Source organism: Macrosteles quadrilineatus, unplaced genomic scaffold (genome assembly GCF_028750875.1).
Source record: "Macrosteles quadrilineatus isolate MER2022 unplaced genomic scaffold, UCM_ALF_1.0 Scaffold_5__1_contigs__length_97177068, whole genome shotgun sequence".
In the NCBI taxonomy this organism is placed as follows: Eukaryota; Metazoa; Arthropoda; class Insecta; order Hemiptera; family Cicadellidae; genus Macrosteles; species Macrosteles quadrilineatus.
In genome coordinates, this window is record NW_026542598.1 from 89,946,555 (window position 1) to 89,958,948 (window position 12,394).

A 12,394-nucleotide genomic window follows, 5' to 3' on the forward strand; every position below is an offset into this window, starting at 1 on the left:
TTTAAGACATTGCTGATTTTTCCCTCTCCAGTTCCAGAACAGTTTTAAGACTCATGTGAGATGGTAAATGAACAATATGACCAGCCTCTTAAAAACCTATTTAGTTGAGACAATATATTTAACAGGTTTAACAAACATTAAGACTATTATAATTTGTTTCTCTAAGAATCAACTTTTGTCATGAGTGATAACTGTAAATACATTACAACTCCAATCAAACAAACTCTTATCATCCATTAGCTAATTATCTGAATCATCTTAAGGAGAAAACACAAAAATTAACAGAAAAATAAAGTTTATTGCAGTGTTTTGCAGTTTGAAGTAATCCATTACGCATTTAACGTGTAAATATATTGCAGTGACATCAATCAACACGTGATAACTCATCTGCGTCTTCCTTTAAAATAGCTTTTTCCATAAAATCTTCCGGTTAAGATTTTGATTTTTGAATATTCAGAAGAGTTGAATTGTAACTGATTCAGGTAATTGGAGTTCTACTGTACTTCATTTTTGAATCACAACTACAGCTGTACTGGCAGAGGGTATAATGTAAGTGTATTTACTTCTGTCCGTCAGAGTAGTAGATGAACTGTGTCTTCACGTCGTAGTCCAGTGCTGTGGGCCGGGTCAGATCGGTGATGGGGATCATCTCCTCCTCGTGTTTGTTCAGTTTGGGCAACATGGAGATACCTTTGATCATACCCGGCCGGCCTTTGCCATACAGCAGGAACGAGGACTGCTTGGCCACTGGACAAAAATGTAAAAAACCGGTTTGTTTTTTTACTAATTTAAAAAAATTTAAATAAAGAAATGTCAATACATTTTAAGTTCATGAAATGGACGGTTTCACTGACATTAAATTATTAGGTACTCTTTTGTTACAAACTTACTATTATACCTAATTAATATGAGAATGTTACATTTTTAATAATTCGTTGATGTTCAACAGTAGAATATCATTTTACAGACGCATATTAATTTTACTCAACTGGCTCCTTTAAAACACAGAAATAATTTTCCTCTAAAATAGATCAACCTTTTTTCAACCATCCCTCAGATTTGAGATTATAACTATCTCTCAAATTGGGTTTTTAATCATTGGTTGCAACAAGATTATATAAACTGGAAGTTAGGCTTCCTCAGTAAAATCTTAGGGTTCAGAAGATGACTGATAGTTAAACTGTATTTTGTTCCAAAGATGAGATTGCTGCAACAAATAAAAAACATTGGCTAGTATTTTAAACCAAATCCAAAATTTCTAAATGGTCTACTGTTCTGGATCTAATTGTCAACTCCAGGATACACTTTCTGTCTCATTTCTCGACTGATTTTGCAATACCCACAGAAATACTTCCAAGCATAAATTGTCAACATACCAACACATTTTCTGCTGCGGACCAGTCTATAGCCCGGCTGACACAGACACTGTGCCTGGGCGATGTTCTTCTTCCACGCGGGAATACAGATATGTTGGCATCCTCCGTTGTCCTTCTTGCATGGATGATCAGCTGTGTAACATAGTCACAAACATTAGAAACTTTCATTGATCCAAAGTACCACTTGATGTAATATGATAAAATTTTGCAGGTTTCTGTATTTGGATCTATTTGTTCTTTATAAATGCAAAAACTACTTTTAAGTGAAAAAGCAGAAAATTTTCAAAAAGGGTGATCATGAATCCAGACAAAACATAGGAATTTAAGTTCTTCAAATCCATTCGGTCTACCCCATAGACATCCAACATGACTAGGTAGAACTTGAGGAAGTAAATAAATGGCAACTCATATAGAAACCACAATGCTTTATTTACATTTGCTTAGTTTATATCTAGATAAGGCTGAAAGTTTTATCCCACCATACAGCTGAATTATATCAAAGAAAATTCCTTTTTAACAGCAGGCCTAGATTTAAAATTACTACTGTTGCACCTAACCTAACATAATTTCAACTACCGTTATCTGACACGACTTTGCCTAACCCCTCCTATTGGTCTCTTCTTCATATCGTTCTTGCAAAGCAAGAATATTGCAACTCGTTTTACCATTACATAAGTGGTTTTACTTCAGTCAAAGAACTTCTAGCAAACGTTATTTTGGCACTTACAGATTATAGCAACTATATTTATTTTTGCTGTTAAGACTAAAAACAAATGACAAGTTAACTTGGGTATTTAGGTGATAGTTGGGTTTCTAAAGCCTCCGTAGAAGAAAGTTTTATCATCTTGTATTGTTTTAAAGTCTTACTAAATCGGTTGGATAGATTTTTCCCCGTAGCATAAGACTGCTTATTGCTACTTGAGGCAATTCAAACAACTTCCACTGTAAATGTTCTTAATTTTTTTAGCAAGCAAGTAGCCACTGACCGTCAGGCTGTCTCTGACGATGGAACACATGTATAGCGAAGGGTCTGCTGATGTTGGTGACTGTCTGATGATTCTCTGTGTTGAACTTGTCCAGTCTGATGATGCTTTGGTTGCGCCATGACGTCACAAACAAGTTGTTCTCCAGTAACGTAACGTCGTACAAGTTCTGAACCTGCAACACAGTTGTTTGACAAATCTGTAGAGAATTGTTGTAAGAATTGCATTTGCCGGTCCACATAGGCTACAGATCTGTGCGCGGAACGTATCCAGCAAAGCAAGGGGTGCAGTACGAAGGTGAACTGTACTGATAAAAGTTCGTGGCAGTGACCAGGATCCGAACCCACGACACTACTGCCTTGGACCCGAAGTCCGCGACGCCAACTAAGCCACTGACTTACCATACAGCGCCAAAATGCAGTCAATGGCAGTTGTATTTTTTGTGAAACCAGTTTTTTTTTACTTCTTGTTTCAGCTGACTCTTTTCAATAGCTTAAGCATGTCAATCCAACAAAACTCTATAAAACATAGGCTCTTATGTTCTGTTAAACCTTTACTTAAAAACTGGAAAGTAAATTAAACATTTTTAGGCAATGCGACTTAAAAATATTGTCCGTTATAAAAATATTTTCATATCACAAATTAGATTTAAAGAGAAATCTGTACATTTATGCAAGATTTCTTCAGAATCCATGCATATGACAAAGTAAATTTTTTAATCTAAAATAAATTTTTTAATCTATGTTCAAAAGTAGGATATAACATTTTTAGAATCATTGTCTTCTGGCAACCACCGTTTTAAATTTGACGATACACTTGACGTTGGGTTTGAAGTTGTCGTCACCAGAAATCTATTCTACACATGACCGTGAAAGCCTATCCGGGAAGTATTTATTTCAGTTTTCTTGTAAAAAATATTTAGGCAAATTGGTTTTCAAGTCCAGTTCACAACAGATAGTTCCAGCACCTAAATTTCTAGTTCTGCTCGGATAAGACTGTAATTACTAATGCTCACCGGGAACCCCTTCCGGATGGTCCGTCGGTTGGACCCGTCATAGTCCACTCTCTCTACAAAGTCCAAGTAGGTGTCCACCCAGTAGACATGTTGTGTTGGGTAGTCTATGGTTACTCCATACGGATACACTATCTTGTGATCCACCAGCGTCTTGCGTTCACTTCCGTCTAGCAACGCCCTCTCCAGCATGGGTGACGTCACACCCCACTTGGTGAAGAACATGTAGCTGGAAACAGTTGGAAACGTATATATCGCAGAAAAGACTGTCAAAAAATTATATTGAAAAGTAAACAAGGTTTCTGTTAGTTGAAGAATTTAATGAAAGTATTTTTTCCTAAAATGGCATATACAGAATTTCCTGTGAGTGAGTACCAAAAATTTAGGAATACATTTAATGGATGATAATAAAAAATTAACAACGAATTTGTTTTACAAAATTGCGAGATAATTGTTTGCAAGAAGTCCACAATTTAGTTTTCGTGTTTTAAATTTATTTCTTAAAGAGGTCTTTATAAAATTTGGTATACAATTTTCAAGTATCATAAGAAATTTGAGAAAAACACCAGTCAAAATTTACAAATTTTGTTTTTTCAAAATGGCGATCATATCATTTTCCATAACTTAATTATTTTAAAACGGTAGACTTACAAAAATATTTCAGGAACACTATTCTTAGCACTTTAAATTTCCTGTCAAACAATACCAAGTTTAAACAAATCTATTAATAAAGAGGCCTAGTTGAAAAATCAGGATTTTAAGTTACAGGCCACGCAAAAGAGGCTCATCAGTCAGAGTTTGCTTCATTTTGTGCCTAAAAATTGTGATTTATGACGTAAACCCTTGTAAACACACTAGTAGAAACAGTCTTCAGTCATCTCACTCCTGGTAGATCTTTGAGAAAAAAACTTAATTCATATATACTACAGAGCAAATTATTATATTTTTTAACACAGCAAACATTAGTCTAACAACAATTAACATAAATTTGACAATAGTTAGGAAAATATTAAAAAATGATTTACTGTAGCCTATCTAAGAACAGGGACTTTTTCATGATACTTACTCCATTAGGCTTCAAAAATACGCCAGCAGGGACATGGCCATATCACTTCTTACTGCGGATAATCTCAACACTACAGTAGGCTAATCATCACATTGTGATAAAATCTAAACACACTTACCCTCTAGTGGGGTCCAAAGCGATGCCTCGAGGTTTGCTTAGGTTGACGTCAATCAAGATAAGGCAGTGTTTCATGGACGACGTGCAGACGAATATCATCTCTCTGCTGTCGTCCAGGAAATACCAGTTGCCAGAGATCCAATCCAGAGCTACGTGTGTGTTGGCTGGAAGGTAAAAACAAACACTTAATAAACAATACAAGCACCGTGATTGTGGTCGGAACCAAAATAGGACAAGGCTGTGTTAACTTCCCCTTCCTCTGGTCTTTATACGTTTATAAGTGTTGTGTCTGTAATTGATATGAATTAAAAATTACTTCAACCATAAAAGGACGAACACATAAAAAACAATGAGTGCTTTTATTTGGGTTTAAGTATTACATTCAAACACATCGGAATTGACCCATTATCTGGACTAAAAAATTATAAACCATCAGAAGTTAGTACAAGAATGATACTTTTTTAACAACATTATGTTCTCACAGTGCATACTGTTAAAAGAGATAAATATAAACGGCAAACCATTGCCAAGTGTAGTATTGAGGGTCAGCAGCTCCACGATATTGTCGGGTCAGGTCAGTCCAACAGTTGACTTGAGAGGTCAATTCAGGCCAAAAATTATTATTGGCGTAGCTCAGGTTGAGTTGAGCTCAGTCTAACTTTTATTTTTGTGATTGCAGAAAGCATCTTCGAAGATGCACAATCAAAAACTCACAGTCTTGCTTGTTTGCGGGTTATGTTTATGGCTTCATCATGACCGCAGAAGACCTTCACGATTTCGCCATGACCATAGATGATGTTTACAATTACACCAATATGGATGAGTCATGTACAATATTGAATAAACCGGTTGAAATTTCACAACTGATATTTTATAAATCTATACTTTTCCAAAGCAACCAGATTTAGTCCTGACCAAAGTCTGTCCTACTGACCCCTGCCTAGTATCAACATATTACCTACAATAATAGGTGAAAATCGACTTAAGTAGGTATGCCAGAAGGTGTCAAACGTAGTCATTTTTTATGCTGTACATGTTTTGAGCTGTTACAGCTCATCTTCAGCAGCATTTTTACAGTATTTAAATAAATCCAATCAAGCGATGTTTTTTGACTAAACATTTAGCATATCGTTTTTACAAATTTCGTATTTACACATTTTCCGTACACACGTGTGAAGCTATCAAACAGGACGACTTCGTAGGTCTACTGAGAAACACTGGATTGTGATGCCACAGTATCAGCTGACTGGCGGTTCCTATTTTCAGTTTTGCTATCTCATAAAATAATCACACTTAGCATACCTACGTAAGTAGATTTTCATCCATAATTAAATCTTAAAGGTGTCAAGGCTTTTTGAAATATTACCTACAACCTACACTCACCGTAGAGAGGGAACATGGTGGGTGGCGGCAGGTCCCACGTGATAGACAGATCGTCAATGTCGGCACAACTGAGCAACGCGGACGTGCCGTTGTTGCGGATGTAACAAAGTGTGCGGTTGCGATGGTTGAACTCCAACGCTAACGTCTGCAGCTGACTGATACTGCTGTGTCCCGGCCATGCTGAGCCGTTGAGGTATATTCTGCGGATGTCCATCGTGCTGCTGAACACTAGGCTAGCCTCTTCGTCCGTAGGGTCTGATAAGAGATGAGGGTTGAATATTGTGAAATGTTACAATGATTGAAATAAACAGTTCAAACAAACTACGGACAATAAAATGACTTGTTCTTTCTATAGTTTAAAGTTTTCAATCAGCTGTATGCTATGTTACTGCGTTGATTATAATTAACATTTAATCCAATACACTAGTCTAGATGGTCCTGATCTTCATCTATTTTTTTGGCTTCAAAATGTTACATTACATGGGTTAACTTAGTCACCTTTGAACTGCTTGATGACTTTGCAGGCCTATGATTGACTTAGAGGGATAAGATTGTCAAATGCTGCTTCTAAAACCTCCTCCATTCCATATTTCAGGAACATCTAGTCTTTGAAATGTTTTGAGTGATATATAAAATTTTTTAATCAGCTCTTGATTAATAAAACAAATATAGAAACCTTTTTTTATTCAGTTAGATTTCCTGAAGCAGGATAGTCTTTTTTGTTCATATGTTTTAAATAAGAATGTCTACAAAATATCAACCAGTTAATGTCTGTGGCTTGAATATGAATGCCTTTTGTAAATCATAAGTATGGCAATCTAAGTCAATGTTCCAAATATTAGAATATAATTTTTACATAAACAATTTACTCACAATTAATAGCTTTGCAGTGAGTCCGGTTGGATCTAGTGTACCCTGCTACACAGGCACAGCTGAAAGATCCTTCTGTGTTGGTGCAAAGCTGGTCGCATGAGCCGTCGATCTCACATTCATTCAGATCTGGGGCAGTCAAACATACCGGTAAATTAACAAGATCGCATGATAAAACAATAGAATTCAAATTGAAACAACCTTAAATATTGGTCTAAAAATCACTTTACCGGAATTAAAACTTTGACATGAATTTACAGTTACTGGAGATATACTGTTAAAGAAATTTTTTTAAATTAACTCACAATTATACTGCATTACTTACTTAATCAGAGCTAAGAAACAAGATTCGAGCAACATGAATTAGATTTTTTAAACGATTAAAAAGAATAGTAAGAAGTGAAGAAATATTTAAAAAATTGCATACGGTAATTAAAAGTAACAAAAAATATCACGTAGAATACATCTAAAACATTTTACTTATTCATGAGAGAAAGATGAGACCTACCAACACATTTTGTTTTGTTGGGTTGTTGTCCTGTGGGGCAGAAACACAGTGGGCCACTAGGGGTGATTTTGCATCCGTGGGAACACTTCAGGGTGGAACACCCTTGTCTGTCTGGAACACACATAGACGCTGTATCAACACTCATATACTTGAACACAGCATATCAAAATATCTCGTATATATTAAAATCCCAATCAGCCTAAATGAACAATCCAAGCTATTTTCGGATAGTTTTTAGCGAATTTCCCTATAGGGAAGTAGCTATTACCGTAGGTCTCATGGTAAGACTTAAGCCCGGGACCGATTTACTTTTTCATTTTAATGTCCCCAGAGGCCAAAAACACCATTCGTTCAAATTTTTATATATGTATATATATATATATATATAGATTTATATATATATATATGTGTCCGTGAACACGATAACTTGAGTAATTTTTATCCGATTTTGATAAAATTTGGTTTGAAGGTGTAAGGCGGGATAAACTTGAATGAGTTCGCGATCCAGCATGATCGGACCATGGGAACAGGGTTTTATGGGGTAAAAATTGGTTTTTCTCACTTCTTACCGTCAAAACACAAAATTTCCCAATTTTTCTCTAAACCTTCTTAAAGAGCTTAAAAAAACAAACAATTCAGTATATCAAAGTGTTTTTGTACAGTTAATGATTATGGAGAAAACTAAAAAAATGGTAAATTTAAAATTCCCATGTTATTCTTATGGAGAATATTGTAAAATGTTGTAGTTTGCTTGTTTATGGATATATTTTGATCAAACTTGGCAAATTTATTTATTTTATAGTAAGCTATCAATATTTTACTAAAAACACACTACTTTATTAGTTTCCTTGTAGCAGCAAACCTAGGTACTCGTTAAACCTAATGTTATTTAAATAGATCAATTAAAAATCAATTCGGCCAAATGGAAATTCGCTTAGACGGCAGGTTTGCTGCGGCGGGGGTATTTTTTTTTTTTTTTTTTGGTTAATCAACAATTTAGATTTAAAGGTGATTTCGGTTCAAAGAGGTCTACAACAGTCGTCTTAAAGAATTACTGTCATATAAAAATTTACGACCGATATAATCTATTTCTTAAGATAATCAACAATTGTTTTCTGAGCGTAATCTTCAAAGCGATTTTCAACAATTCGCACCACGACAGAAAATTCTCATTGCCTCGCTAATTTTTGTAACTGATTTGAATTTTTATAATAATTTGGATTAACCCTGGTTTTGGTTTAGCGGAGTGTGCTTAAAAGAGGGTTAACTGTATAATGTTGAATTAAACTTTTATCACAAACTAAGATCTTTTCCTTATCAAAGGATATAAAAAAAGCAATATAGCTGATTGAAGGCTTACCACACTATCCTGTTTAGCACGATGCGGTTGAACGGGATGCGTTTTTGCCGCATTGACATTACCCTGTCACACCTTGCTCCACTACCGCAACAAACTTCGAGTGAAGGGCGCGAACATCACATGCTATGCACTGTTGATAGGGACAACGGTATGGACAAGGGCACGGCACAACCGGATGGTATGGCTGCTCTCATTTAACTGCATGTGTTTCTTCGCCGCACCAGCATGCGGTGGATCCCATCGACAGACCGCAACCGCAACAAAGTGACCGGAATCATCCCTCCAAACAGGTCCCGTTTGACTGGACCGGCGAAAGGAATAGTGTGGCGCCAGCCTTAAGACTTTGTTTACCTACTTAACCAGAGACCAGTTGCATGGACATACTAAAAAGCTCACACATCATAAAATTCATATTCCGTCCAAATACACTTTTTCAGACACTTTACCTACGCTTTTTGGAAGAAATCCAATAGTAACCCAAAATATGAGTATTATGCTGTGTGACATTTTTACCACGTATCAATAACTCTTGGACTCTAGCTCTGCAATAATATACAAGCAATTTATGTTGCATAAAAGTAATCAATCGAATAAAACCCAAGTGAAACCACTCTAAACCATGTTGTGAACAGTTTAAGCAGAATATGAATGGATTAAGGTGTACAGTAGAATTTCATTGATAAAACAGTAAATGGATTCAGGCTGAGCCAGATGAGTTAGATAACCAGAAACATTGAGTAAAAATTCAGTTGCACAGCCTATTTCTGTAAAAATGTTTCTTTTATTGCATGATTAATAGTAACACTGATAACTGGATGAGTGGACCATCACAAAACTACTATACTTACAATAACTATAAAGACCCTCATGAGAATAAAATATCGTACTTTCCAAACTAAATCGACAAACTAATCTTCAAAATACCAGTGAAAATTGTAAAAACTGTTTCATTTGGATTAGCCTAACATCTTACAGAATTAAGAATAGGATTGAATACGGTTAATATAATAATAAACAGTATAAGAAAGAATTTCTAAAAGTTTATAAATATATATAATTTATCTATTGTAATGGACAAAAATATGTTTTTCCCAACACAACAAAATGGATAAGATGCTTTTTGGACCTTAATATCGAGTGTTGCCTTAAGTCAAGTTTATTCATACACCCTATATTGTTGAAAAGGGTAACTAATAAGTTGAAGATAGAAAATAGATGCAATGTTTAAATGAGGATCGACAACCCATTTGAAAACCTGAAATCTAAAGCATGAATAGTGTGCTGTAAGCTTCAAGCGAATTGTGCAATTCCGAATGATCTCCCAGAAAAGCAATCGTTAACATGAAACAACCTGTTCAGCTTAGTCCTGGATAGAGATCCGATCACTATATAGGGAGTTCAAAACTCCTGTAGAAAGCTGTAAAAAGTTACAAACTAAGAAAAATGTATCAGGAATTTCAAAAACCTATAGCAATAAGCAATTTCAACGACATTAACTTGTACATCCATGAAATTTGCTTGGTAAATTAATAGCTTACAAAAACTAAAAATTAGTAAGACAAGTGTGTTCCATCAACGTAGGGTCTAGGGACATTATTTATTTTTGAATCAGTCTGATATGATATTTGAACTGAAAATTTATGTGTAGATTATTTTTTTTATGATGAACATCCAACAGTCTTTATTAGTTTTGTTTTGAATCAATAAATCAGATGTGTGGATAATGTTAGCCAACAGATGTATGTACGTTTTATAGCAGTTTCAGCCTTAGCTGGTTAGTAACAACTTTCATTGGTACCTTTGCTCTCACATATGATGGCTTCTTAAGCAAGTTACAGAAAAATTTGTGCCATAAAAATTATTTATTACAATTTATGTTAATTATTAAAAAATAAAAACCTATTTATTTTAAGATAATTAACAAAGATAATTTTATTATTACTGTAAGTACATTACACTCAAGGTTCTCATGAGTAGGCTACTTTACACTCAAGATTCTCAGAAGTAGTAGGCCTACTTGACTCAATATTCTCAGAAGTAGTAGGCCTACTTGACACTCAAGATTCTAAGATTCTAGAGAGTAATTTACACTCAAGATTCTCAGAAGTAGTAGGCCTACTTGACTCAATATTCTCAGAAGTAGTAGGCCTACTTGACACTCAAGATTCTAAGATTCTAGAGAGTAATTTACACTCAATATTCTCAGAAGTAGTAGGCCTACTTGACACTCAAGATTCTAAGATTCTAGAGAGTAATTTACACTCAAGATTCTCAAGAGTACTTTCTACTGTAGATACTCACTACACTGAGGTCCCTCGTCACTCCCGTCGTGGCAGTCCGGATGTCCGTCGCAAAACTTGTCTATCGCCAGACACTCGCCTTCCTTACACCTAGCAGTGTTGTAGAGACACAGGCTGCCTCGCTGACCTGACCGAACACACAATGTCAATAAGAGGTTACTTACTTAAGATGATATAATGTTATAAAAGCAAGGAAACAATTCTAAAACTTATGTTGCGTTTAATATGACAGTTTATAAGTGAACATCCTGCTTTTTGTCTACTACAGTCAATTTTAGTTTGCTCTACAGCTTTTTCAAATCACCTGACAATTGTTTCATCTCAAAAACAACTAACATACCGGTGAACATATTATTGCAGTTGACAGTGCAGTATGTTATTGTGATTGGTTCTTTCAAAAAATGTCATTAAAGTATGAGCTGCGACAGTACTCACATCTATGAGGGTCCTCATCAGAGTTGTCCACTTGCTCCACGGAGGCGCCACAGTCAGGTTCCCCGTCACAGATCCAACCCATCGGTATGCACTTCTGGCTCCCGGCACACTGGAACTGACCTGGTCTGCACATCTGGGGCACTGCAACACAACATGCACGTTTGAATAAAAAAATGCCCCTCGTTGCTTATATGTCCCGACCTTCACATTCTAGGACACTAGACTCCAGCTGAAACCCCTTTAAACATTACTTCAGGCGAGGTCAGATGAGGTCAAAAGCTATTGGTGATTGACAGGATTTGAACCTTCGACCTCAGGGACTGAAGTCCAACGTTCTACCAGTAGACCAGCCTGCTTCCACTGGAGTGATAACTCACTAAGGATAGAGTCAATCCAAACATATTTTACTAAAGTATTACCAAACCCTATTTGTCTCAAAAGAAAATTTGGGCTGGGCAGAGTTTTAATACAATGCAACATACTGACATTATAAGACGCAAGCGTCTGATGAATGAAGAAAATTAATGGTATGAAATCACATACTTGTTTAGAGGTAACATTGCTATTTGAAATATACTTCAATGTGACAGTGATCAGAGGTAATAAACATAACAGAATGCACTTGAGATGTTTTGATTAATTTTACCCCTAGTCTTTAGGTTTTAACGTTGCAGTTATGATCTTAAGGTAGGGCTGCGATCATGGATTATAATCATGATGGCATTGTAATGAATTCTTCAAATTACATATAATTTATGAGAATCAAACTTGTACTGTTTTTCTTAAGTTAACGGTATCACACAGTCTTAATAGTCCACAGAGTTTAAATTTAGGTTTGTGTTGTTTAAAATCAGAAAACTTTAGTTAAATTATTACAATTAACTTCCTATTGAATGCTTCAGACATTCTTGAAGTATAACTGGATGCTGGCATTAAGGCTTGAAGATTCCCTACTATTAGTTAACAGAAAGTGATAGCTTTAAG

General features: G+C 35.5%; 1 protein-coding gene across 1 annotated transcript in view; it reads right to left on the reverse strand.

Annotated features, from left to right (window-relative positions):
• LOC128995783 (low-density lipoprotein receptor-related protein 1-like) overlaps positions 1 to 12,394 on the reverse strand; it is a 110,635-nt gene that overhangs the window by 83,293 nt on the left and 14,948 nt on the right. Inside the window, exons 3-12 of the mRNA XM_054420800.1 lie at positions 11,411 to 11,551; positions 10,977 to 11,102; positions 7,316 to 7,426; positions 6,811 to 6,936; positions 5,938 to 6,192; positions 4,556 to 4,718; positions 3,375 to 3,600; positions 2,363 to 2,534; positions 1,377 to 1,508; positions 564 to 747 (exon numbers count right to left, since the gene is read on the reverse strand). Coding sequence (XP_054276775.1) covers positions 564 to 747; positions 1,377 to 1,508; positions 2,363 to 2,534; positions 3,375 to 3,600; positions 4,556 to 4,718; positions 5,938 to 6,192; positions 6,811 to 6,936; positions 7,316 to 7,426; positions 10,977 to 11,102; positions 11,411 to 11,551 — 1,636 coding nt within the window. The remainder of the gene's footprint in view (positions 1 to 563; positions 748 to 1,376; positions 1,509 to 2,362; positions 2,535 to 3,374; positions 3,601 to 4,555; positions 4,719 to 5,937; positions 6,193 to 6,810; positions 6,937 to 7,315; positions 7,427 to 10,976; positions 11,103 to 11,410; positions 11,552 to 12,394) is intronic.